General features: G+C 57.2%; 1 protein-coding gene across 1 annotated transcript in view; it reads left to right on the top strand.

Moving 5' to 3' along the window:
* Window positions 1-26,790, top strand: part of LRP5 (LDL receptor related protein 5) — a 94,715-nt gene that overhangs the window by 5,547 nt on the left and 62,378 nt on the right. The window contains exon 2 of the mRNA XM_079103196.1: window positions 22,957-23,353. Within this exon, the coding sequence (XP_078959322.1) occupies window positions 22,957-23,353 (397 nt within the window). The remainder of the gene's footprint in view (window positions 1-22,956; window positions 23,354-26,790) is intronic.

Raw genomic sequence — 26,790 nt, 5'->3', positions numbered from 1 at the left:
GAGGCTGGGTGGCCCTCTGGTGCAGGTCCTGCCACCGCTGCCCCGTGACTGGCGCACCTCACGGCAGCTCCTGTGCAGCACGTGGCTATGTGAGCGCCGAGGGTCCGTCCAGCCTGGCTGTGTGGTCTCCCTTGACCTCTGCTCCTGCAGCCGCGCCGTGCTGCTCGCCAAGGGGCCTCCGGGGCTGCCTGGCTGGCTGCCCGTGCTGCACCGTCGCTGGGTTTCTGGGTGCTTGGCCACATGGGGTCCGCCTAGCGCCATGCTGGAAGTGGTCCCCGGTGCCGAGGCCTGGAACGATGCCCGCGACCCTCTCCTGCCTGCCCTGGCACAGGCCCGCCTGCCGCGGGCTCCTGGAGGGGCAGGTCTCGCTCCGGCGTTTCCCATGGTGCCAGGCAGCTGGAATTCCCAGCGGGGGCGCTGCCAGGTGGTTTTCAGGCTCTGGGGAAGCCCGCTGTCCTGCGAGTTTGCCCTCCCTTCCCCGCCTGAGACACGTCCAGGTGTTGGTGGCGATGGGATCTGGGCCCCTCGGCACACGCACTGCTGCTGAGCCGCAGCCCCAGCCCCTTGACGGATGCACCTTCAGTAGAACTACTCTCGAAATCTCAGAAATACAACATGAAAGTGGCCTTTTTGACCATTTTTCGGTGTGCAGTTCAGTGGCACATGGGCATTCTCAGTGTCCTGGGGTCACCACTCTTTTCGGGTTTTTTCCATCACCCCAAACGGAAGCCTCATGCCCACCAGGCAGTCGCTCTCCATCTCCTGCCCCCAGACCCCTGGCAACTCCGTTCTGCTTCCCATCGCTGTGATTTGCCTGGTGCGGTCCCTCCTGTCGGTGGGACCACACGCCTGCCTGGCTCGTTTACCTAGGTTCGAGCACGGACATTCGGCAGCATTTTAGAGCCTTGTCTGAGCGGCAGCAGGTGTTGGGGTTTCCTTTTTCAAGGCTGAATGATACTCCATTGTGAGGCTGCACCACGTGTGGCACATCCGTTTGTCCCTTGCCCTCCGTCGTTTCTGCCCCAGCTATGGTGAGTGCTGCTGCTGTGGCCACAGCGTGCAAGAGCCTGCTCGCCTCACTGCTTCCTCTTCTGGGTGCACCCAGAAGCGGAGCTGCTGAGCCCCATGGGAATTCCGTGTTGGCTGTTCCAGGAGCTGCCCAACCCTGCGTGGGAGCCCTGGTTCCTCCAGTCTGGGCAGTGCTTGCTATTTGCCATTTTTTTAAAAAATATTTTTTTTAGATGTTGATGGAGCTTTATTTTATTCATTTATTTGTATGTGGTGCTGAGGATTGAACCCAGGGCCTCACACATGCCAGGCAAGTGCTCTACCACTGAGCCACAACTCTGGCCCCTGTTTGCCACATTTTAGTACCATCCTGGCCACCGTAGTGTTTGGTGCAGTGTACTGTGGTTTGGGTCTGTGCTTCCTTCGTGAGGCTGAGCATCTTTGCTTGTGCTTTTTGGCCACTTTGTTTTACAAATACACTTTTTTTTTTTAATGAGGAATTGAACCCAGGGAGGCTTAACCACTGAGCCCTTTTTACTATTTATTTTGAGACAGGGTCTTGCTCAGTTGCTTAGAGCCTTACTAAATGGCTGAGGCTGCCTTCAAACCTGTTATCCTCCTGCCTCGTATTTTTAAAATGCAAGACATACATACATGAGAACACGTAGACGTTAACATGATCATATGTGGTTACATGTATAAGCCATGTATAAGGCCTCTTTCTGTGGAGACAAGCGTGCGTGCCTATTGCCTGCTTTCTTTCTCCCCTTAGAGGTGAGCAGACCTGTGGTGTCCTCAGCGTGCCGTGCTGTTTTGAATGTGCACTCGGTTTTACGTAAATGTAGTCACTCCCGCTTGCTAGTGTGTTCTAAACATTCTCCGTGACCTTACTTCTCTTTGTTCTTGTTGAAAGCCAAGTGGTGTTTTCTGGTGCAGGGGCCCCTATCCTGTGGTACCCCATGGAGGGTGGTGAGTGCCTCAGGCTTCCTTGCTGTGTCAGGGCGAGGCAGGGAGCACCCTTGCTGGTGCAGACTGACGTTTTTGTAGGATATATTCTTTGTCAAAGTGTATCCATTTAGGATTTTTTTTTTCAAGACTGACACATTCTTTCAAAAAGGCTGCACCAATTTATACCAGAAGACGCATCAATGAAAATATAGGCCTTACTGTGTCCTCTCCCATGCTGGCAGATTTTTTTTTTTTTTTAATTAGCATCAGTTTGGTTTAAAATTTTAACATTTTGATTTGCACTTGCCTCATTACCAAGGCCATTTGTATTTATTTTTTTGCAAATTGCCTACTCTCATCCTTGGTCTATGTTTCTGTTGAGTTTATCTTTTTCTTATTGATCTGTAAGAACTTTTTATTTAGTGAGGACATTAATTCTTTGCTATATTTGTTCCAGGTTTTCCTTCTGGTCTATAGCTAGTCCTTAATCTTTTTTTCCGGTGACCTATTATAAAGATATTAAAAAGTTTCATATAATCAAAACTCTTAAAATCGTGTCCTTTATGACTGGCTTGCATGTATTATTACTCTGTACCCAGATTATTGATCCATGCCTCTTTATTTTCTTCTAGGACTACTACTGCTACCATTATTATTACTTTATGTTTTATGTTCACATGTCAATGCTGGCTGATTTCGTGTATGGTGTGAGGTAGGGATCAAGCCATTGGATAGGGAATTGCCCAGCACCTCGATGGAATGGCCCCATCTGTCCCCATTCATTCAAAATGCCACCTTTTGTGTGGGGTGCCCCAGGTACCTGGCTGCAGGTCCTGGACCCTCCTGTCTCCTTGCCTGTTTCTTTCTGTCCAGTTTTACCCTCTGTACCATTAGAATGTATTTTGAGATCTTGTGCAAACTTCTTCTTCATTGTTCTTTTCAAAAACTGCATTGACTCTTTGCATATTTTCTCTTTCATGAGAAACTGAAGAGTCAGCCTGTCAGGATCTGTCTTTTGATCTTTGCTCTGGGGCCAATGGTGACCTCCGCCAGGTGTCTGAGGGCTGGGTTTCAAGTGGTTTCCGCTAGCGAGCCAGTTCCTGGCTGTGGACATCAGTTCATCTGCCACCTGCATACGAGCTGGTCTTGACGGTGGTGGTTTCTCTTGGGCTCTGCACGCTTTCCAGCTGCCGGGGAGCCAGAGAGGCCCCTGCCACAGCCCTGCTTAGCCTGCTCAGGAACTGGCCCCCGTGCAAACTAATTTCAGCCTTAGCCCGAAGGCAGATATAATTACTGAGTAAATTATTGCTCTCCTCCCTAGCTCGTTCCAGAATACAATGTGAGCACCTTTAGTTCCTTCCCTGGGCTGCACCCCCCTATTAGCCCAGATCAGGAGGCGGTACCTGCCTGGCAGAGCTCTCAGGAAATTGCTCAATGGGCATTAACAGCTGCCTGAGTGTGTGGCCCTGGCCAGAACTCACCAGCCTGGGTGCCCTCCAGTCTTGGTCCCCTCTCCAGGCAGCTGCTGCCACCTTGGATCCCCTGGGAAGGGCAGGCGGTCTCTGTGACAGAGCTGAAATTCAGTGAGCTCACTGGGGCCAGGTGGTTTTAGAGCGGGAGGGGTTTTAGAGCTTGCTTCTGTGGGTGAAGCCGTTCTTCCACCTTCCTCCAGCCAAACTTAGTTTCTTTTTTAGTTTTCTTTCTTGGATGTTGATAGAACTTTATTTTATTCATTTGTTTATATGCAGTGCTGAGAATTGAGCCCAGTGCCTCACTCATGCGAGGCAAGCACTTTATCACCGAGCCTCAACCCTAGCCCCGCTGGATGGGGAGGGGGCGGGTGTGGCCCTGCTCGCCTTGCTCAAGTGGGAACTTCGGAGTTGACTTCATTTCTGCCCCTCTCCAAGCCTGGACCCCCTGGGTTCTGAGTTTCACCCATAGGCCTCACATTTCATGTTTAGTGAATGACAAGATTTGGAGTGGATGACATCAGATTTAGTTGGTCTTCTTGCTTTCCTGAACCTTCTCCATGTCTGTTTATCTTATACTCTGGCCAGAATTAATTTTCTAGAACTAGTTTTCACAGCATTCTTCCCTTTCTCAAGAAATGATACCAATTCTCTAACATCCAAAGTTGGGTCTTTTTGGCCAGGCTGGCCTTTCCCATCCTCCAGTCAGATTCTCTCTGCAGAGTCCAGAACATTCTGTGGTCTGCCTGCCCTGGGAGGGCCTAGGGACTAGGGGCAGTCTTCACGCCATCTTCTGCCTCTGGCACAGTATCTGGGTGGGTGTCTGGGTGACTGGGAGCAGATCGGATCAACTTTGCCTGCACTGGCCCCATTGGGCAGCCTCCCACGCTCCCCATGTCCAGCTCAGCTGTGTTTCCCAGACTGACACACCTGTCCTGCTATGTGGCAGAGGCTCCCATGGCCAGTGTGGAGACCCCCTTCCCTGCAGTAAGAGCCCGTGCTTCTGTGTGCTGGACTCAGGGCCTGCAGTGACCAGCTGTTTCACTGTGAGCCCAGTGCCCTCCCAGTGGCCTTGACCCTGAAGTCCTGTATTTGGGTGATTGACATTGTGTAGCACAAGACCCCAAAATGTCACAATGGAACTCAACGCCTGCGTCCTTCATTCCACACTTTTATCATTAAAAAAAAAAAAACAAAAAACCAAAAAACCCTCAAACTTTTATGTGAGCATTTTTAATTGTGGAAAAATAAAATGAACCATGAATTTTTAAGCTGAAAAAAATTGGTGCTTATGAGTTAAAACTACAGAGTAGGTGGCTGAGTGGGGGACGTTTTTAGTGGGGGGATTTAGGCGCCTGTGCACCCGCTCTGGTCTCATGTCACTGCTCAGGGCCGTGCGCCTTTGCTGCGGGCTGGTGTCTGGGAGGCGGCCCTGCCTCAGCCACTCCTTCAGGACACTTGCACTGCCGTGGCCTCTGCAGCCCTGGGCCTCACCTGCTACCTTGCTGCCCTGCCAAGGAAGCAGAGCTGGGTCTGCTGGTGGCCAGCACATGTGGCCGTGGGGTGTGTGCTGGCTTTGGTGGCGTTACCTGTTTCTGCCGCCTCAGAGCTGAGAGGCTGCACGTGTGGGTGACTCGGGTCTGTAACCTGTGTTTCCATGCAGACTGGTGACCACACGGCTGGGGCTGGAACCTCTGGCAACAGTCTGGATGTCACAGGGCTTGTGCCAGGGTCCCCGGGGACCCAATGGACTGGGATGAGGAGAGCCATGCCAGGGAGGCTTGGGCAGGCAGGGCCTGTGGGCTCCTGACACTGCCTTACGGGGCAGTTTCCGCTGGGCCTGTGCAGTGTTGAAACCCCCTTGGTGCCAGAGCACCTTTGTGGCCCTGGGCTAGGAGGGCGAGGTAAGGTCTGCCATGGGTGCGGCAGGGCTGGCTGCCGGGGTGGCATGGGGTGGGCACAAGGCTCTCTTCTCCAGGATCCAGGAGCCCTGGGCAGTGCTTTGCAGGTGGACGGGGCTCCTGCGCCTCACGGTCCTGTTCTGGGGGCTGCAGACCTGCCTGGAGTTTCCTCTGGACTGGCGGAGGCCTCCAGGTGCCCCGTCTCCCCAGGAGGAGACGTGACCCAGGGTGGGACCATCAGGCCCACTTGTCCCAACCTCGGGGCACACAGCGTACCTAAGGGATCTTGTTAGAAAACCACCTGCCTAAGGATCTCTGGCCTTTGGACAGTGCCCTGATCCCACCACAGTGAGGGCTGCCGGGCTCCTGGGGGCAGGATCTTAGGGTGGGGTCTCAGGCGGGGAGGCCGGTCAGCGTTTGCCAGGCTTCTCTAGCTTGGGCAGCAGAGCAGGAGTAGTTGGGAGGGTCAGTTAGCAAGGTCAGTGAGGAGCTCACTGCCATCCGGATTCCCCGAGTTTCTCTGGGGAGAGGGAGCCCATGTAGTTGGGTGACCCCCGCTCTTCCCAGGTGCAAAGAGGACAGGTGGGCCGTGTGCCTCTCTTGCCTGCTCACGGTACTTACAGCCAGTGTGGTCACCAGCGGATGCTGCAGAAGGCCACCCTTCTGTGGCACAGGTGGCTGGGTATGTGCATCTGTCCAGCGGCCTGGTCCGTGCTGGCCTCTGAGCAGAGGCTGCTGTCTCAGGCACCCCTGGGCCAAGGACACTCTGCTCCCCCACATTTGATGTGAAGAGCTGAGAGGGTAGCAGGAAGCCCTGGTCCTGGTCTGCCCAGCCTTGGCCTGGGAGCTGGGGGGCATGCACCGTCCCCCACCTGTCCTGCTGACTCATGTTCCTGCTGCATGCTCAGCTTCCTGGTATCTGACAAGCCTGTCAGTCTCTGGGCCTCAATGTCCTGAGATGGTGGGATACTCATCACGCTGCCCCGCCTGCGGCCCCAGCGCGTCAGGAGGCCTGGGGAGCGGTGTGTGGCAGCGCGGGCACTCATCCTTAGCTACTGCGATTATTGTTGCCTCCGTAACTGTACCAGCAGGTAGGCCCCGGGGGTTCTAGGCTCAGGTACACCTGCAACCGACAGTCGTTCCCCAGAAACCTTCCATGCTCTGCTCGGCGACCTCTGTGCACTGGTTTGGTTGGAAGGTAGCAGGACGGGTTGTGGGACCCACATGATCTGTCCAGTACTGATCTGAGTCCTCGCCCAGGTGGACTTGGCATTTATTTTGTGGTGGGAGCCGTGGTGGGGTGGGCTGGGGGCCCTGGGGAGTGGGAGTAGGGATCTGGGGTCCCACTGTCCGGGGGCCTCTGCTCTGCCGGGGTGTGCGGGAGCTGGCCATCCTCTGGCTCTGTCCTTGGGGAAGCTGCTGGGGAGACCCTGCCCTGCTGCTGCTCTTCTTCAGACAACCTTCCCGGGAACCGTGTGGAGCCAGCGAGGCGGAGTCCCAGTCGGCCATGGGTGGCTGACTGGCTCCCCTCTGGTGGGCTTCCTGAAACCAGTGGCCCTTTCTAGTTTGCCCGCATTGGTTGGCCAGCTTGCCCTTCCCCTCCCCATCTGGCTAGTTTCCCCAGGGTCTTCACCAAGACCCCTGCTTGATTTGGCTTCTGAGGCCATGGGTTGCAGATGGTCAGTGCCTTTCCCCTGGGAGACACTCTGTGGTTAGCAAGGGAGGCCGCTCTGCAGCCCGTGTGCCAGGCTGAGTCTCGACAGTGGTAGGTGGAGCTTACCGTCCTCTCTGCTACAGCCTGCTGTGGCTCCCCGCTGCCTGCGGTCAGATGAGAGCAAATCCTTGCTGAAGCCCTGAGCTGCTGGCCCTCCAGCTCCAAACCTAGATGGGACTGGCCAGCCTCCTTCTTAGGCTTTTTTTTTCAGTTGTCAGGGGAACTTTATTTTATTTGTATTTATGTGGTGCTGAGAATCGAACCTGGTGCCTCCTACATGCCAGGCAAGCGTGCCACACTGAGCCACCCCCAGCTCCACTTGGCCCTTCTTAACTTTCTGCTAGCCTGGGGGTGTCACACGTCCCAAACTGAGGCATGCTGACTTGCTGCTTGTGCCAGGCATGGAAGCAGAGTGAGTGCCGACGGGCAGGGGCTCTGTCCTCATGGCTGGCCCTGGGTCAGTGGTGCTCACATGAAGAGAGGGCTAAGATGCTCCTCTCCTTCCCCTGCTGCAGGCCCTGGCTCCTGTGCCACCTGGACCCCAGCTTCCTCTGCATTGGTCCCTCCCTTTCGAGAGAGTGTGGTGCCCTCTGTTCCTGTTGTTTGCCTCTGCGGCCTGGCTGCAATTATTTTTCTACTGCAGGGGACTGGCCTCATTGGTGGTCACAGGTGGGGCTCAGAGCAGGAACGTGCGTGGGTTGCAGGGGGTCCTCCCTCCACCCCATACCTGTGCCCAGTGTGCTGCCGAGGCATCACGTGCAGAGCCCCAGAGGTACCCCGAAGCCTGTGGTCACCCTGAGCAGGAGTGTCCTGGGGAGCATGGGATCCAGCTTGGCCTGTCCCTGGCCCATCCTGCAGATGTGAGCACCGAGTTCTAGCAGAACCTGGACCTTGGCCGACATTGTGCCGGGGTGGTGGGGCTGGGCTGGAGCTCAGTTCCCTTAGCCTTCCTGACTAGCCAGGTCCTGCTGCCCATCCCTGCCCCCCTGGCGGCTGGGGCCTACAGCAGGCGCCCCAGACATGGGTGACCCCTTCAGAGGTGGGTGTTTGCTTTGAGATCACCAAAGCTGTCCAAGCCGTCCTGGCCAGGGAGATGAGGGCTACCTGGGCACCTCTGGAGACACATCCACCCCATTGTCTGTACGTTGCTTCCATGTCTGACCCTTCACCTTCTGTTGTCCCTTTGGGCAAACAAATCAGTTTTCAGTATTGTGGGAAGACCTGGCTGTTGGAATCCCTTGATTAGCCTAGTGACATTGCAGGTCACCTGGCCCCCTTGGGCCTCAGTCTCCTCATCTGTGACAGGGATGATAGTCATCCTGCGAGGACTAAGTGAGGTCTGGTGCTGCTGACACGTGACAGGACTCAGGAAGGTGGGCAGGGTGGGATGCAAGGGGCCCATCAGGCAAGCCAGGCCCGGGAAGGGAGCTTCTCTTCAGGTTCCCCTGCAGGGTCTTTGGTGTCATCCCCGTGTTCCTGTCTGCAGAGTCCCAGCACCGTGCGCGCCCACCATGGAGGCCCATGGGAAGGGCCCACTTGGGAGCTGGGACTGTCGTCCTGGACTCCTGGTGTCTCAGGAGATGAGATGATCAGAGCTGGTGCCCCTCAGTGACCTTGGTAGGCAGCTTCTGATATGTAGAACTGGCTGTTCCTCAAAGGATGCTCGCATCCCGGGAGGCTGCTGCCGAGGCCAGGAGGCCGGGGCTGAAGACAGCCATGCCACCCCAACAGGGTGACAGCTGTAGTTGTTTTCATCTGTCCAGTTGTCTGTGCATGGGACGTAGGTGTCCCTGAAGCCCCAGGTGGCGTCTGTGGTTGGGTCCGAGGCAGCGGTGATGTGGCCCTGGCCTTGACCTGTACGTGGCCACTGTCTTCCAGGCACGGAAGATTGTTTGAAGGCAGAGCCTCCAAGTTATGCTCAACAGATAGATTTTGTAGAGTGGTGATAAATTATTGTCTTTTCCAGCCTTTTTTTCTTTTATTTTTTTCAACAGTTAAGGAAAACAAGAGCCTGTACAAAGGTATGTTTGTTTCTGAAATGTGTTTCCTTCCCCGCATGTTCCCTTCTGCCAATTCCAGAGTGCGCTCTGAGCTCAGCTCTCCAGTTTCCTCTCTGCAGGGCAGAACAATGAGATCTTTGTGGCCACATGGGAACTGCTTCCCTCTCCAGTGGCCGTGGGGGAGGGCTGGGGCCATCCCACCTTCTCCCACCTCTGGAAACAAGCCTGTGCCACTCTGGCCACAGGGGCTGATGACTCTTGGACGCTGGCTGTCTCCTTTCCCATGGTGATAATTCACAGGGTCATGTGGGCCACTATGGTCTGCACCTCTGTTCTGGCTCCTTGAGTTTGCCAAGTGGCTTTGGCACCAAATGATGATACTAGTAATAATAATAACTCTGCTGCTGCTTCTTCCTCCAGCCCCTCCTCAGGGAACCCAGGGCCTCCTGCCCCTGAGCCACACCCCAGCCCTTGCACTGAATTCTGCATTGCTCCTGTGGACACTGGAACTTGGGGCCATCCTTGTTACCTGCAGTGACACTGACCCTTTTGCTTGGTTTTCTTGTGTCTAATGCTGGTCCCTGCCCAAGGGGACACAAAGCAAAGATGCTGCAGGACAGAGCAGATGCAGAGTTGGTGGGGGGCTGGGGAGAACCTGGTGTGTGTCACCAGAGTCCAGCAAGCCAAGCAGCACACCTGGCCACTCAGCCTGTCACTTGTTTACTTGAGATAAGCAGGGGTGGGGCTGCAGGGGTGGGGTGCAGGGGCCATACACAGGTGTGGGTGCACACACTCTTAGAAGTTCCTCCGTGGCTGATTTCAAAGGACAGCTAGAAAGTCCCCTGTAGATAGGGCCAAGGTTGTGGCTCAGTGGTAAGAACTTGCCTGGCATGTGTGGGTTCCATTGTCAGCATGGCAGATAGAGGGGTAAATGAAAAATAGAGGTCCATTGACCAAAAAAAAAAAAAGTCCCCAGTAGAGCGTGTACCTAGGTTGTTGTGACACTGGTCTGAGTGAAGGGCAGTCTCTGGGGGCTGCTTTATTAGGGTGTGTGTTTAAGGAAAATCCTTGTGTTTAAGTAAATGCACACTGCTTAGATAAAAATAATGCAATAGATAAAAGTAGCTGATGTTTATTGTGCATTTCTGGTGTCCCAGGCAGAGTCTAAGAGATGTCAGGTCAGTTTCTTTAATGCCTCCACTGCCGTGTGGGCAAGGTCATCACCACCCCATGATACAGATGAGGAAACCGAGGCTGAGAGAGTGGAGTTACTTGTGGGGTTCATGTGGGGACAAGGGGTTGGCAGATGGTGGCTCCAAGCCCACCTCTTAAGGGGCATTTGAATGATAGACTGTTTGCTCTGGAATCAGCTTGGTGCTAAGCTGTCGTTGCCAGCCAGAGCTGGCCCCCTCTTTTAACAGCCTGGAGAGGGGTAGCCATGTCAAAACTGCTCTCATGGGGTCTGTGGGGTGGTCCTCTACTCACATGGGCCTGAGTGGCCACCTGGTACCTGTGCAGACTCGTCTCATGGCCGTGGGAGGAAGGGGTGACCATCCCCCTGAGAGTATAAATGACTTCCCTGCCCCAGGAGTGGCCCAGCAGTCACCCCAGAGGCCCCCAAGTGCATCTTCATCCCAGCATGGCTTCTCTTGCCCTTTGCCAGTGGTCTTGGGCCACTTCCGGGAGCCTGGAAGGCCGGAATGGAGATGGTATGTAATCAGAATGCTATATTTTGTCGAAAATAAGAACGTTAGTAACGGGCTGGTTTCTGGCAAGTCCAACAGGGACTCCGAAATACATATTTTGCTCTGCTCTGTCCTAAACCTTCTAATTAGCAAAAGCGCACATTTGCAGACGTAAATCAAATGTCATGCTTCTTCCTGGCCGGCTGATGCCATTCCCCGGTGGGTCGCTAATTGGGGGGTCCCAGTGCTCCGGTGCTGTGCGCTTGGTCCACAGGCGTGTGGCAGGGCGGGGCCGGGAGAGTGGAGGTGCCTGGGCAGTTGGTGGTCATTTCCTTCCGTCCCCTGGAGCCTGGTCTCAGTGCTGAGGCGGAGACACTCTCCCAGGCGGACCCTGCAGTGCTTTCTCAGGACAGTGCCTGATGCACGGTGTTCGGTAACTGTCCCACCAACCTGGGCTCTGCGAGGGGTGGGACTTGGGAAAGGCGGTTGACCTGGTACCCAGCACTGGCTCGCTGTTTCCTTGGCCTGCTGGAGTTTTGCTGGATGTGGCTGCGTGGAGCCTGGTGACCTGGGGGTTTATTTGTATCTGGAGTGTTCAGATCGAGGCCAAGGTCAGAGGGCAGCTCCTCAAGTGACCCACGTGCCCTGGTGTGCCCAGGTGACCCTTTCAGCCCCCTGCCCCCACCACCGCCTATCTCTCCTGTTGCCCCTTCAGGTTCACGTCTGCCTCTGGGCCAGTGGTTTTCAAAATGTGCTCCTGGGGTCAAAACTGAAAGAGCTGTTCTGTGGTCAGTACATCTGGGCAATCCTGGTAGGGTGCGGAGTGGAGGGAAGAAGTGACCTGGGCTTTCTCACGGCAGGACTTCTCATCCTTTGAATGGCTGGTCACTCTCCAGGCTGTCCCCTGTACCTGGGCATCCTCCACACGCTGGAAAGAGTGGGCAGGTGCCTAAACTGACCCTGATCCTGCCACTTCTGTTCCTTCCTGCCACCTGCCTTTGGCGTGGCTTCTTCAGAGCTGCCTCACTGGGGCGGTGTGCAGTGACGGGGGTTGTGTTAGCTCCTGTTAGAGCTCTGGCTCTTCATTCTTGGGGTACCCCGTGGTTGCCCTATGGATTGTCCCTCATAATGGAGTCTGAGTGGACAGCCTCTGGAGCGGTGCTGTGGTGTCCCAGGGAGCTGGGTTGGCGCCGCCTTCTTAGTGGTGCTCGGCAGGGTTTTGGTGGCTGCTGGGCCTGGAGTTCTGTATCCTTAAAGAAGTGGGTGAGCCAGGCCACTGTGAGGCCATGCTGGCTCAGGAGGGCTGAGCACCCGCCCAGGAGGCCTGCAGCAAGTCTAGCTTCCTCTCCCGCTTGTTCCCGAAGGTCCACTGTCCTTGTGGGCTTTGGGCCCAGGGCCAGGTGCTGGGTTCTGACTTCAGTTGAGAACAGGTATCTGGGACTTCAAGGACTGGGGCTTCCATGACAATCTGATGGTCTTCCCTAGAGGTGGCCTGGGGCTAGAGTGACCCTCTGGGTCAGAATTAGGCTCCCACATTAAGTCCTGGACGGGGCCCAGGTCCCTGGGCCTGTGGCCCTCAGGGTGGGGGCCGCTTCTAGTGGGAAACATAGTTGGTGGCCAGCAGCCCCAGCCGACACCCTGGTGGGCACACAGTGGGCACATTTCCAGGCCTGGGCCTTTGCTTGTCTCCCAGGACTTTCTGGAGTGGCTGAGCAGAGCCCTGGGGCACTTCATTGTGAGGCTGAGTCTAAGCTCTGCCCAGAGCAGAGGTCTGAGGAGAGATGCCTCTGTTCTCAGCACCGGGCCGGCATGTCCTCCCTACCCTGTCCCTGCCCTTTGGTGGTAGGCCAGAATGACCCAGCCGCCCGTGTCTCTGCTTTCTGTAGGCCAGAGCCCGCTCTGTCTCCTGTGCTGGAAGGTGTCTGAAGCAGCAGGGTTCTTTTCTTTTCATCTCGTGCCGCTGATTATCTCCTGCTCCGCCCCCAGGCCTGTCCCCTGTGTGTTTCCTGTTCTCCTGCTTCCCTGACCTTTCAAATGTGGTGCCTGCTCGGGAAACTTGCCGGGACCTCTGAGTTAATTGTGGCCTTCCTCTGGGGCTGTGCGTGCCCTCTGGGCGTGTGAGTTTGAGTGTGAATGTGAGCTGTGCGCTGGAGCGTGGGAGTGTTGGCACTGGAGAGAGTGGGACCGGGCACTGAGGGCAGCAGGCGTGGGGGTGTCAGAGGGAGCCGAGGTGGGAGTGTGGGCAGAGTGGAGCCGGAGGTGCCTGGGCTGGGCGGGAGGGTGTTGTGCGTACGGGGAGCAGGGCGTTCTCCAGTGACTGGGCTGGAGGAGGGTGGTAGGGACGAAGCCTGGAGAGGTGGCTTTGTTCTGCAGCCAGGGACCTGCACAGCAGCCCTTGGGAATGCAGCTCCGTGGACGTGCCCACTCCCTGTGTTAGCCAGGTCAAGGAGAGAGCCTGCGGCATTCTGCAAGTTCCTCCTGCACGCTCTTCTGACTTCTGCAGCCAGGTTGGGTTCTTCTACACTTGGGGTCCTAAGAAAAGGTGTTTGCCATCCCAACAGCCTTGGTTTGAGGAGAGGCAAGCTGTGCTTGGGGGTAGGTTGCAGTCGGGCACCAACCCCGCTACCTCTGTCCTGGACTCGAAGCAACAACCCTTTTTATTCATGTCAGGTGCCAGTGTCAGCAGCTCACAGAATACATGGATGGATCGATGCTCCTGATCATGACAGAACCCGGAACAGGAAGGGCAGGTGGGGCCGGTGTCAGAGGCCCTCGACCATCCTGGCAGCTGGCCCTGAGCCCACTCTGAGGCTCTCCGTGGGGAAAGTGCAGAGGAGGCAGGGTGGGCCTTGCAGGCTCACAGGACAGAGGCCCCCAGGCCCTGGAGACCAGGTGGAGTTCAGCCAGGCCGCCATCAATCCCGTGTACAGCCCAGGGAGCGCTTTCTAGAGGGGGGCACAGACGTGGCCAGGGAGGGGTCTGTTGGAGATGTGGTCTCTTCTGATGGGACAGGGGCTGAGGAAAAGCTGGGGGCCAGGAGAGAATTTGGGGTGTGCCTGGCTTAGTGGGTCATGAGGCAGATGGATGGGGAGGTGGGGTTGGCTGGAGGGTTCCCGGGGCCTTGGGAGATATTATTGGAGTCCCACTCCACTTGAGCCTGCTTGGCTTTCCATAAAAAGCAGAGTGTCTGCTTAGCGAAAGGAAACTACTGTAAGCGTCGAGCCCCTCATTTATGATATTTAGACAACTGCAGAATCGTGTCATGGAGCTGAGCGTATCTTTCTTGGGTAAGAGCCCGAGAGAGGACGCGAAGCCTGTGTCTGCAGCTGTGGTCATGGGGTTCACTAGGGCTGGAGGGAGAGGCCAGACACTGAGCAGCTACTGTGAGCCAGACGCAGGGGATGGAAACTCCAGGAGGAAAGGTCCTCTGGTCCCCTGCCTCATGGAACAGAATGCATGGCCGTGAGCTTGGTGTTTTGTCTTCTTCCACCTTAATTAAGCGTTAATTAAGACAGTTCTGTGGAAAGCTGAGGTATGACTTTGCTGGGAAGTTTGTTAGTTGCACAGCAGTGAATATTTTCAGCCACTTCAAGATGCCCCAACTTTGTTCTTGGCAGACATTTTGCACCTGGATTTGGAGAGGAGTGACCACACATTGCTGTCACTTGTGCCTTTGGGGACTGCACAGGTTTCTTTTGGTCTCCATTGCTTCAAATGTTTCCTCTGAGGGGAGAATAGAACTTTCTGACTTGGAGATGGAACATTGTCCCCACCCTATCCAGGTGCCTTTGAATTTTCATTTCATTCTAAAATTCATGGGGATTTCACAGAGTCTCTGCCATAGTCATGCTAGTTTTGTTTTTTTTTAAAAAAACAGTTTGTATTTAAATATGTAACGTATGTGATCCAGTGCACAGGATTGTTTTGAGAACTAATACATAAGAACCGTAGGCAAACTAATAACAAACTCCGCACAGGAGAGTAAGGAGGGCCGGGATCCCAGTCCTGGAGGGGAAGGCCACACCTGGGAGGTGTCAGTGTCCCCAGCTCTATCTGCAGATCTTGTGCAGTGCCCCCCATGTCCCTTTGCAGGGCACACATGTTGGTGTCTGGTTTGGAAAGAGTGGGGAGGAGGTGCCACCTGGGGTGCTGGGTATGTGCATGGGAAGCAGGGAGGGGTGGGGCAGAGGTGGCAGGAGCAGAGTCCCCCCGCGGGCAGGGGTGGTGTGGGAGGTGGGCACCTACCTAAATAACCCAGCCAGTAAGTAAACGTGTTGACAGTAACAAGGCCAGGCCTCGCACGTTGGAGAAGGCACAAATATCGAAATTCAGAAGGGAAAAGAGGGGAAAGCCCCTGCAGTGTTTGGAACGCAGATCTTGCCGTGGGTGTGTAAGATTTCCCCACAGACCGAGAGAAGTGGCTGCAGGTGTGTGTGCGTGCGTGGCGCGGGAACTGCCACCCAGCGCCCCCTGGGCCGCTAGCCTCCTGTTGCAGCTTTGCCCAGCACTAATGCCCCGTTTTTCTGTTTAAAGACGCCCTGTCATGGGTAGTGGGATTTGCCAGTGCCAACTTGGCTGCAGCGCCAGGTCCCACCTGAACAGCTCTGGCTCAGGGACTTTTTTTTTTTTTTTTAATTATTATATATTTATTTAAAGATGTTAGTTAAAACATTTTAATATGCAAAACATACATATGTTTAAGATATGAGACCGTAGCTGCTGTCATCTCACAAGAGGCAGTGACTTGCTTTTCATTCTGGTGGACTTCCGTGTCTAGGTTGTACCTGTAGAATAGGTACGTATTGCTTTTTAAATTTATTTTGATTCATCGTGCACAAATGGGGTACAACTGTTGTTTCTCTGGTTGTGCACAGAGTCGCACCATTTCTGTAATCCTGTGTACACAGGGTGATGACACCTGTCTCATTCTGTTATTTTGCCTTCCCCCATCCCCTCCCCTCCCCTTTTTTGCTTAGATAAAATGTTATAGGTTTCTTTAAACCTTAATTCTCACCTTGAGTATGCAAAATACAAACTCCACAAAATGTTCATTTTTTTTTCCACTTTGTAGTTTACAAATATACAAAACAGAAGTCTGCCTAGATTTATATCACACCAGGGGACGTTTTAAACAGCGAGGTTGGTAGCAAAGCACCAAGGTGTGAGAGTGTGGCACCAGCTGGACTGATAAGGGACCCCAGGAAGGGGGTGGGCACTGTGCCTCTGCCCCCGGCAGGCTCTGCAGCCAGGGCTCTGCGCTCAGCGGGGGGCTCGGCAGATGTTGAGCTCCCCAGCGGGTAACCTGGGTCCACGCAGCAGGCCTGTGCCTCTGTCGCCTGGCTCTGTCCACTAGGAGGCTGAGGAGCAGTGACCCACGTGGCCATGAGCACTCCTGCCGGGGTCCCGGGAAGAGACCGGAGCTGCGCAGACGAGGCTGGAGGCGCACACGCCAGTCTGCAGAATCTTTCTGTGCCCGGAAGTGAAGCTGTCCTGGAGGGGTGGAGGGGCTGCCCCCACAGGGACTCTTGCCGTTCGACTCTCGGAAGATCTGGACCAAAACAGATGAGACTCTTGGCTTCTGACCAGTTTAACAAAAGAGGAGAGAGGAGTCTGCCGACGTAAATAAAGGACAGACGGCCTTCGTGACCACGCACGCTTAACAAGCCCACGCGAGGCTGTGACTGTGGCATGACTTGTTCTTTTCAGTTGCTCACGATTTTGCATAATGACGTGACCCGGAGTCCCAGGCGTGCTGGACGGGTGCTGCACCCCTAAGTGAAGGGCTGAGTGGGCTAAGGACGGCCACCCCTGCCCCCACTGTTTAACAGAGGGTTAGAGCCAGGCCCGGCTCGGGCCCTGGGAGCAGTAAGCTGCCTCGCACAGCTCCCACCCTGCTGGTGGGATGTGTTTTCTTTTTCTTATTGTACAACCTTCCTATAAAATGCTGGGAAAGTCCCCACGCTGACTGTCGTGGGCCTCGGGAGCGTCTAAAGTGTGGGAGGGGCGCCGGGCCGGGCGGCCGGGCCGGTGCTGTGCGGCGGGCAGGAGGCCTGGGAGCCTCGCTTTTCTCATCAGACCAAAGAACGGGAGCTGGAGTCCAGAAGGGGACCTAGGTGGTCCTGGCCGTCCAGTGCTGGTCGGGTTCTGGCCCGGGGCGGTGTGCTGGGGTGCAGAGTGAGGACCCAGGTGAGGGCCCCGGCGGGCGTCGGAAGGTCAGGAGCCATTGGCCTCGTGCGCACGTTGCCCCTCAGTGTGGGCCTGGGCCTGCTCCACCTCGCCAGGGCATGTTCCCTTGGCCGGGCTCCAGTCCCCTCTTCCAGGAAGCCTGCCGGGTCCACCAACAGCCAGCTCTTCCTCCTCGAAGTTCTAGGCACCTCTGGTCCCTGCCGCGCACCTTTCTTGCCGCAGTGGTGGCTCAGCCGTGTGTGAGTGTGTGTGTACGTGTGTGCCCCGCCGGACCACAGGTGGCTCCTGCTTGCAGACCCCTAACTTCTTCTATTTCTCGGCCTCTCCCATGGGGTTGGTGCCATATACGGGATCATTTCTGACTGATAAATCCGTAGCCTGCCCCATGTGACGCTTGGTGAATATAATAAGGCATGTGCTGAGAATACTGCTTATTTTGGTATAGTAGCAAAGGATTGGATTACCTCGAATTGGGCCTTGTTTGGTGTAACCATGTAAACAGTGTAAAATATAGGCTATTGGAATGGAAGCCCAGGACATCTGTTATGAATTCTATATATAAATATTGGATATGCTTACAGGGGTTCCGATGGGATTGCTGGCACTTGGATTTTCAGACTCCCGATGCTGCTGTGGTGGGGACTGTAAGCTGACCACGGGGCCTGCCCCCCAGGTGGGGGGGGTGGTTAGCACTAACCTTCCTGGGACACTGCTTTGCCAGGGTGCTGGGAGTGGCAGGTGCGTGCCTATCCAGGGAAGGCTGACTGCTCCCCTTCCCCTGGTTGTGTGGTGCCAAGAATACCCAGGCAAGTGTGGGGTGTCCCAAGTGCCTGCCAAGGGGGGCCACACCAGATTAAAGTACCCGGGACATGAGGCAGACATGGCCTGGCACGTGTCTGCTCATGGTGCAGAGACACCTTTCGGAAACTTTGTGTTCCTCCAGGAGAAATTCTCATCACGTGAAGTCGACCGTTTTAAAGTACACAAATCTGTAGCACTTAGGACTTCGGCGATGTTGTCACCACCACCTCTGTCTAATTCTAGAACATTTCCATCGTCCCCCAAGGAAGCCCCAGGTTGTAGTGCGTTGGCGGGAAGCCAGCTTTCAGTCCTTTGGGGTGTCCACAGAACTGCTGGATCATACAGTCATCTTTTGTGTTAAGTTTTTAAGGAATTGCCTGTTCCCCACGGGAGTCAGAGGTGCCTCTTAAGAATAGCTATCCTTTTCTGTTTTCTGCTCTGAAGGGAGAAAAGTCATGCCCCAGAGTTCACAGCTGGAGCCCAGGGCTGGGTTCGAACACAGGTCCCAGAGTGTGAGTGGGAGTTAGTGGTTCTGGCCTGGGTGAGAGAACGTTTTGTTAATGGAAACCATTACCACCGTCTGGCGGTTATTTATCCTTCAGCACGTCGCTGCTGGGCCGAGGCTTTTCATCCCCTCGGTGAGGCGTGCGAGTCTGATGTGGGCTGCGCTAATTAAGCCTGTTTCACAGGGAAGCTGTTGGGGTCAGAGAGGTCCAGTTCCACCAGGCTGCTGACCCTGGGGCCCTGCTTGGCGTGGTCACCCTGACCTGGCTTCAGGGCTCCCTCTCCAAAGAGCTGCCCGATCCTTTGCCCTTGTGATAAACGGTTCTGAAAAAAATATTTGCACAAATAACTTGATAAAACATTAATGGAACTTGGAGTTAAGACACCGGAGACTCTTCCTGACAAGTTGTCTTTATCAACATTGTCCCCAGCCAGCGCTCACACAGCCACAGTCCTGCACTCCCTCCTGGTTCCCGTGTGCATGTGGTTCTCGTGATGGGCGCCGTCTGACCGAACCGCGGTCCTGGGCTTCACTAGACGCAGCTCATCCCCCGAGGCCGCGGTCTGGCCCTGGAGACCCTATCAGTGCTGATCTTGTCTGTTGTAGATAAGCCCATGGCAAAAACTCCATCCGGGACTTTTCCTTCTCTTGACTGGAAAACTCCGTGGGATGAACTTGGGGCATTCCTGGGAGGGCCTTAAGCGTTTCGTGGTCCTTAACCACCTGTGCTTTTCCTGTGGTCTCACGTGGGTCCTGGGCGTGGTGTTAGAACCAGCCTCCGCCATGACCCCCAGGACCTTGGCTGCCTTGCTCAGTGTGGAACGCCGCCCACCCCCTTCCTCTCCTCCAGGTCCTGTGGCCTACTCTGCAGCGCTGGGGACCTAACCTCACTAAGATGTTTCTGGGTGTCATCTGCTTCCCGCATGGGAGTATGGGACTGCAATGGTGGGCTCTTGCTCGAGGCCCGGGTTGCCGGCGCTGGCAGTGCTGGCTGCTCGGTGGCGGGGCGCCCTGGTCCCGCTGTGCTGCCCTGTCTGAGTAGTGCTCTGCTTCTCTCTGCTACCCTCCTGAGCCTCCTCTTTCTGTTGGCTTCTGTCTGCATGACTTCCTCTTCTGCAAGGGCCCGGGCACCGGCCCCTGGATGGCAGCACGCCCATAGCAGCCGGGGCTCCCGGGCTGGCGCGCGGGGAGGGACCGCGCTGGGTGGGACTGGGGCACCACCCACACAGAGGCCTGGTTCGCTGCGAGCCCGGAGGCCTTCTCCAGGTCCTCCCAGGTGACGGGAGCGCATCGTGGGTTCCTCCTGAAACTGAGGAACCCGCGCCTGGCGTTTCTCCCCTGGGAAGAGCCCTCCGCCAGCTCTCCAGGGAGGCTCGCTCCCTGGCACGCCTCCCCTGGCAGCTGCGGGGAGGTGGCGCGCCCCTCCTCCGCCTTTGAAGCGCGCACCTGAACTGCCCAGACCTGGCCAGCGCGGTCTTTCCAGTTTGGGGAGGGAGAACGGGGCAGAGGCAGGGTTTCCAGGGCTGCATGCCTCCTTCCCCAGGGGAGACCTGGGGACCTCTGGCTTTGGGGGTTCCTGACCAGCTGTCCACTGGTGTCTCAGGGTGTTGACGCACTGCCCTTCCTGCCTGGGTCCACAGCCCACAGTGAGCCCCTCGGCCGTGGCGTCCTCCAGCCTTGGGGCCTGTGGCCGGCACTCCTGAGGAGCCACATCCCTTACGCAGTGGTCCTCCACCCCGCCTGGGAGAGTCCCTTTCCTTCTTGCAGGGGAGCTTGGTCAGCGTAGAAGGCTCTGCAGCCGGTCCTCTCCCCGCTAGCTTCAGCTGGGGTTCTTGGGCTGGGGCTGGGCCCACCCTGGTAGTGGGACCTCAGGGGGACCTGGCCCTGTGGGTGTACCTCTGGGAGTCTGGGAGAGAACCTGCTCCTCAGAAGGCTTTGTGACTGCTGGAACCACAGATAGGAATGTCCACGTGCCCAGGCAGGTCACAGAGGTGTGGGATGAGCCCGCGACTTGGCCTCACCCCCATCCTGGCTGTGGTCCTGCCTCCACCGTCCCCCTCAGGGCTGGCTTCTCTCTGTGTCCCCCAGCCTTTTGGTGTGCCCAGAGCTTGGGGACAGGGACTGGGACCTTTCTGGACAGCCCACCTGCTTCCTTGTCATCTTGAAGTTGGGGTGCCCCTGGGCTGGGGCGGGTGCTGCAGACCGCCCCCCCCCTCCCGCCAGCATCCACAGGGAACTGTAGCGGGCAGCCCCGGGCAGGGCCGTCCTGAGACGGCGGGGCCCCGTGGAGCGCAAGCCCCAGGCCCTCGGCCACTGAGGAGCTTTCCAGGGAGCCGTGGTTTCAGGCTGGGGGGCTCAGCAGGGAACCCGAGAGTTCTGTTTTTAATTTCAGAACCTTTTCATTGAAGGATATACACACAGGAAAGGGGACGCATTTATGCACACTGAATACACGGGGAGCAGCCTGGCGTGGGGTTCCTTAGCCCGAGGCCTTCGCTGCCCAGGGCTTTGGCCTTGGCCTTGCAGGTTCCTCTTGGCCTCATCCTCTGCCCCATCAAGGGGGATGACGCCTGCCTGCCAGCAGGTGCGTCTCTGCGGGGGCCGGGAAGCTGCCAGCCTGGATCAGTTTTCCTTACTCTGGGGCAGGGAGAGTAATGTTTGGGACACACGTCCTCTGCTGGGGCCATCGCTGTGTGAGGTCAGAATGCCAGGTGACATTGTGTGATTTCCTTTCCTTCTTCCCAGTGGTAGAATATGCATGAACTTCACCATCTTAACCACGGGCAAGTGCATAGGTCGGTGACTGTCACCACTACCCGCCTCTACAACTGTTCATCTTCCCAAAGGGAAACTCTGTCCCCGTTAAGCTCTGTCCCTGCTGCTGGCACCTTCTGTCCTGTTTTGTCTCTGAGTCTGACTGCTCCAGGGACTTCCCTGTAAGTGGAGTTGTACAGTGTCATCCTCTGTGACTGCCTTGTTTCACTCAGTGTAATGTCCTCAGGGCTCATCCGTACAGCAGCAAGTGTTGGGACTTCCTCCCTTTTTGTGGCTGAGTAATATTCCATCCACCTGTCAATAGACGCTTGGCTTGCTTCCACGTTTTAGCTGTTGTGAATGATAGTGCTTGAACATGGGTGTAAAAATATCTCTCTGAGACCCTGCTTTCACCAGCACTTTTGGATATACATTCAGCACTGGAATTGCTGAGTTGTTCGGTGATTCTGTTTTTAATGTTTGAGGGACACCATACATTTCCCACAGGGACTGTCCAAGTGTATGTTTCTACCAGCAGTGCATGTGGGTTCTAACTTTTTCCTGTTAGTACCAATGATGGTGATTTTGGTTTTTTATTTTTAGTAGCAGGCATCCCAATGGTTGCCAGGTGGTTTTGATTTACATTTCCCCAATGATTAGTGACCTTGAACACTTTTCATGTGCCTATTGGCCATTTTTATATCTTTTTTGGAGATGTTATATTCAAGCCCTTTGACTATTTTCGGTTGAGTAGTTTGTTTTTGTTGTTGTTGACTTTTAGGAGTTTCCTATATATTCCCGATATTAATCCCGTATCAGAGATTAACCAACTTGTAAAGTTGTTCTGCCGTTCTATGGGTTGCTTTTTTACTCTGTGATCGTTTCTGTTAGTCAGCTTTGAGTCTCTGTGACCGCAATACCCGACAAGAACAATATAGAGCAGGGAAGGTTTATTTTGGCTCACAGTTCCAGAGGTTGGGCACAGGGTCGGCCAACTCCATTGCTCTGGGCCCAGCGTGAGGCAGAGCATCATGGTGGAAGGTGTGGTGGAAGAAAGCTGCTTAGATCATGGCTGCCAGGAAACAGGAGGAGAAAAGGGCAGGAGAGGACGGGAGAGGGCGGGAGAGAGGAGCCAGGACAAAGGCATAGTCCTCAAGGCCTTGTCCCCAGTGACCTACTCCTGCAGCCATGCCCTCCCTGCCTACAGTGTCCACCCAGTAGTCCATTTGAATGATCAGTCCATCAGATGGATCAGTCCGCTGATGAGGTTGCAGCTCATCATTGGTCATTTCGCCTTTGAACGTTCTTGCATTTTCCAACACAGGAGTTTTACTGGGGACACCTCACATCCAAACCATAACGATGTCTTTTGACCCACGAAATGCTAAGTTTCGAGAATCCGATTCTTCTGCCTGCGGCCCATGCCTTCCCACCTTTGGGTTTTCACACTCTTGCTTCCCGCCACCAGGAAGTGTGGCCCTGAGAGTGGCAATGGTGCTGGGGGGCTGGGGGCCCTTGCCGAAGGGGGCTCCTGACCCCAGGTCTTCCACGTGCCATGCCTTCCCGCAGAGGGGCTCCTGGGAGCAGGAGGGACCTGGATTTGAGCTGTGCTCATCCTGGCTGTGAGTGCTGAACCCCCTGCCCGGGCCGTCTCCTCTGCCCCGCCCCTGGGTGGCCTCGCTCCTGGCACAGCGATCTCCAGCTCTGGAGGGTAGTTATTTTGGTCTTTTTCCAGGGGCCCTCCTGGGAGCAGTGGGGCTGCAGGTCAGGGGGTCCCCATCTGTCCAGGAGACCCCAGTGGTCTGTAGCTTTGCGAAGGAGAGTCGGCTGATAAAGGCCTAAGATGGCTTTTTGGGGCGCTTGTGAGAACAGGCCAAGGTCCTGGGTGCAGGCTGGTTTCCCGGACCACCTTGTGCTCCCCGGCCCTGGGGCCGTGCACCTCGAAGGTCTGCCCGCCGCCCTCACGCTCTGCTTCTGTCCCGCAGCCTCGCCGCTCCTGCTGTTTGCCAACCGTCGGGACGTGCGGCTGGTGGATGCCGGCGGGGTCAAGCTGGAGTCCACCATCGTGGCCAGCGGCCTGGAGGACGCGGCCGCTGTGGACTTCCAGTTCTCCAGGGGGGCCGTGTACTGGACGGATGTGAGCGAGGAGGCTATCAAGCAGACCTACCTCAACCACTCGGGCGCGGCCACGCAGAACGTGGTCATCTCCGGCCTGGTCTCGCCCGACGGCCTGGCCTGCGACTGGGTCGGCAAAAAGCTCTACTGGACGGACTCTGAGACCAACCGCATCGAGGTGGCCAACCTCAATGGGACGTCCCGGAAGGTGCTCTTCTGGCAGGACCTCGACCAGCCCCGAGCCATCGCCCTGGACCCTGCTCATGGGTAAACCTGCTGCTTCTGCTCTGGTTCCCTGGGGGGTGCAGGGTCTCCCTCTGGGCTGGCTGAGCTTCCCTTTGCCCTGGGAGGTCGGGGCAGCTGTGAGTCCAGGTGGTGGCCAGGCTAAGAACGCCGGTGGAGGTGCAGGCCCGGGTGGCGAGTGACTCTTTGGGGAACAGTTTCCTCCATCCCCCACCCCTGCTTGCCTCTCCTCCCTGGCACAGGGTGTGGCATGTGCTCTGTCCTGCGGTGCGGGCCCTGGTCCGCGTTGGTTTAGCCACAGAGTGGCCAGACCTCTTCCCCGCTTGTCTTTTGCCTCAGGGCCCGTGGAACTAGCTTGCCTTTGTACTCACCCGCTGACCTCAGGGCCTGTGAGAGGCCCCTGCTGTGGGCACCCCCACGGGGCTTGTCCAGGTCTTCAAGGTTGACCTCCCAGAGGTGGCTGTGCGCCTACCCAGGCTCAGGGGCTGCTCGCCAGGCTCCATATCCCTCCTCCCCGCGGCCTGGGGTCTGGACGCCTCATGGGGGGCCGTGCCCGGTGCAGGGGTGCTGTCTGAGCTCCGGAGGCCCCAGCTCTAGTCCTGGTACCTTAGCTTGCCGTGGCCGCCCTGCCCCAGGGCGACGCCACCTGTGCGTCTGCGCCTGTGCAGAAGCCAGGCAGCGAGAGGCTGGTTTGGACATGCACGTGTCACTGCCCCTGCCGGGGGCATTTGGAGGGCGGGCTGGGAGTTGCCGCTGGCCCCTGCCAAGGCTCCCGCCTGGGGGACGAGGGGCACTGAGCGGACTGTTACCCTGCTGGCTGTGCTGCGGGAGGTGCTCTGTCTGGTTCTGAGTGTGGGGGACAGCTGGAGCCTCTGATGCTGGCCGCGCGTGTGAGCAAGCCTGGCGACGGGGTGGGGCGGGGCTGTGTCTGTGCAGGTGTAGTGTGCGTGAGGGTGGACGGGCACCTGTGTCCTCGCGAGAACAGGTGTGTGTGTGAGCAGGTGTGTGCGCGCATGTGGGGTGAGGCCTGTGTTGTGGATGGGTGTGCGCAGGCGTGTGTTCACGCACCCCAGGGTGGGGTGGGGTTTTCCCTCTACCTGGGGCACTCCCCAGCCCAGCTTCCTGGGCTGCCATGCTGGGTGACCTCCCCCAGGTGAGCTGGCCACCCCCCGGCCAGGAAGGCCTCTGCCGCCTGGGCAGCGTCTCCAACCTCCCCCGAGCTGCAGTGTGGCTGTGGCTCAGTCCTCGACTGCCTTGGCTGACATGGCCACCTCTTGGCCAGGAGCTGAAGGTGGCAGCCGACCGGAGGGTGGCAGCCCAGGCTGCTGCAGGGTCTGCCCAGCAGCGGACTTCATCTGTCTCTGGCCCTCCTGTGCTGGACTCTCGGCTCTGTCCCTTGCCAGCAGGGGTTCAGCGAGCCTCAGCCGTACCTGTGCACAGGTGTGGTGGCCCAGCAGGTCTCTGCCCTTGAGGCTCTCATGGTGCGCTGGGGGAAGATGGTAAATGGGTGGCATGTCTGAGAGGGACACATGTCACCAGGAGAACAGGGAGGCCCGAGGATGGGGCTGCGGGGGTGACGCCTGGGAGCCGGGAAGGCCCCTGCCACCTTTCCAGCAGAGCTCTGCTGCGGGCGATGCGGGACTCGGCGGCCGTCTGAGGAAGACACCGCCGGCAAACGGAACCGGGTGTGAAGACCCCGGGGAGGGCGGACGCTGGGGTCGTGGGGGACAGTGCTCGAGGGGGGTCTCCTGGGCTGACTCATACGGAAGTGGCCCCCTGGCTGGGAGAGCACAGTCAGGCGTTGGAGGGCTGTGGGCCAGGAGCCAGGCAGTGGCCTTGAAGAGCCGTCAGAAGCAGCTGCATCTGCTGGCACCCGCCTGTGGCTGGAGAGAAAGATAAGAGGCAAGGGTGGAGCCATTCTGCCCTGCCCCTCGGGGTCTCATCTGTACAGAGGTGTGACCGTGTCCTGTGTCACGGGAAACCCGTGGGCGGCCAGTGACTCCGGTAGTACTGCTGCTGTTACGATGATACCCAGTCTCTGTGTCTCTGCAGGTTTCTCTTGATACTTCTGGGTGGCTCTTTGCCATGGTGGTCAGGAGATGCTTGCTGCTCCATTGGGAGGTGCTTGGTGGGAAGGATCTTGGTACTAGTCAAAGGTGCCTGGTGGCCAGTGCTCGGTTGGGAGCGTTCACATCTCGCTTCCGGCTTGGCTTTGCCTGAGCCATCTCTGAGGTCACGCCAGCCGTTTTTGACTGACTTTCCTCATGAATGTTCTGAATGGGTCATTTGTGCCCTGGCCTTCGAGTCCTTCCCCAGAAGCCCTCCCGGGACTGTCGCTGTGGCTGCTGTCCGTCTCTGCCCCGGGGCGAGGCTGACCTGGGTGTTGCTGCCCTCCGCCCCTCCGCAGCTTCCCCTGGCTGACGGTGCGTCTGGGGAAGGAGAGGAAGGCCGGGGGTTGCCATCCCCCAGTCTCCAGGCAGGTGGGATGCTGGACTGTGGTCCCCAATTCATGTGTGGACATGACTGAGTTTTCGGGTGTCTCGTCTGTCCCCATAGGTCACCCGGGACTGAGGGCTTCAGCCGGCCCACGGAAGCCTGGACAGTCCAGGACGTGGGGCTCTGTGTCCCTACCAGGTCCGCTGTGCTGAGGGTAGGGTCGGTGTGGGGAGGCCGTGGGCACAGGGAGCAACTCGGCCCCCTCCCCATCCTGCTGGAGCTCCTGCTAGCTCCTCGTGCCCTCCTGTGCTGCCGCCCCACACCATGGGTTCCTCCTCAGACGAGGGGACACCAGCCTTAGCCCTCGCCAGGGGAGAATGGACACCTCGGCCTGCACGCAACCGGGAGCCCCACAGCTGGGAGGCCCTGAGATTCAGCTAGGGGCATCTGGGTTGCAGTGGCCACTGGGCATCCAGCTAACGTCGGGTGAAACCCTCCTCTCTTCAGGATACAGGGCCCTCCCTGGAATAGCACAGCCCCAGCCTAGTGGCCGAGCTGCGCGGGGCCCTCCCGGGAGGTGGCGTTCCCTCTCTGGGGTCCAGCGGCCTGTGGCAGTGCTGGAGATTGTGCACAGGCACGTCCGTGCCAAGTGGGTCTGGTAACCAGCCCGCTCGCAAATTCCCCATTTAAGGAAACCAGCAGGCGCCGTTATGAAACCAGGGGAAGGAATGTGAGTTCCGCTCCACGTGGAGCCCCGTGCCTGGTGGCTTCCGGCTGTTCCGTGGGGCCAAAGGGCAACTTCTGGGGTGACCTGTGTGCTACTCCAAGGTCGGGCCTCTTGCTGCCTTCTCAGTGGCTGGGGGGCCCTGGGCTCTTTCCAGACTGCTAGGGGTGGGACAGCTTGGGGAAGGGAGGGTGTCTGTTCCAGACCTTTGAGCTGGGCACCTTCAGGCCTCAGGCTGCCTGGAGGAGCTCACCCCGGCGCTGGCCCTGCTGGCGAGGGGGTGACTCATCTCATGGTCAGG

Source organism: Sciurus vulgaris (assembly GCF_902686455.1).
Source record: "Sciurus vulgaris genome assembly, chromosome: 11".
Taxonomy (NCBI): domain Eukaryota; kingdom Metazoa; phylum Chordata; class Mammalia; order Rodentia; family Sciuridae; genus Sciurus; species Sciurus vulgaris.
Note: the sequence above shows the minus strand (reverse complement) of the source record. Positions and strands in the feature narration are given on the sequence as shown.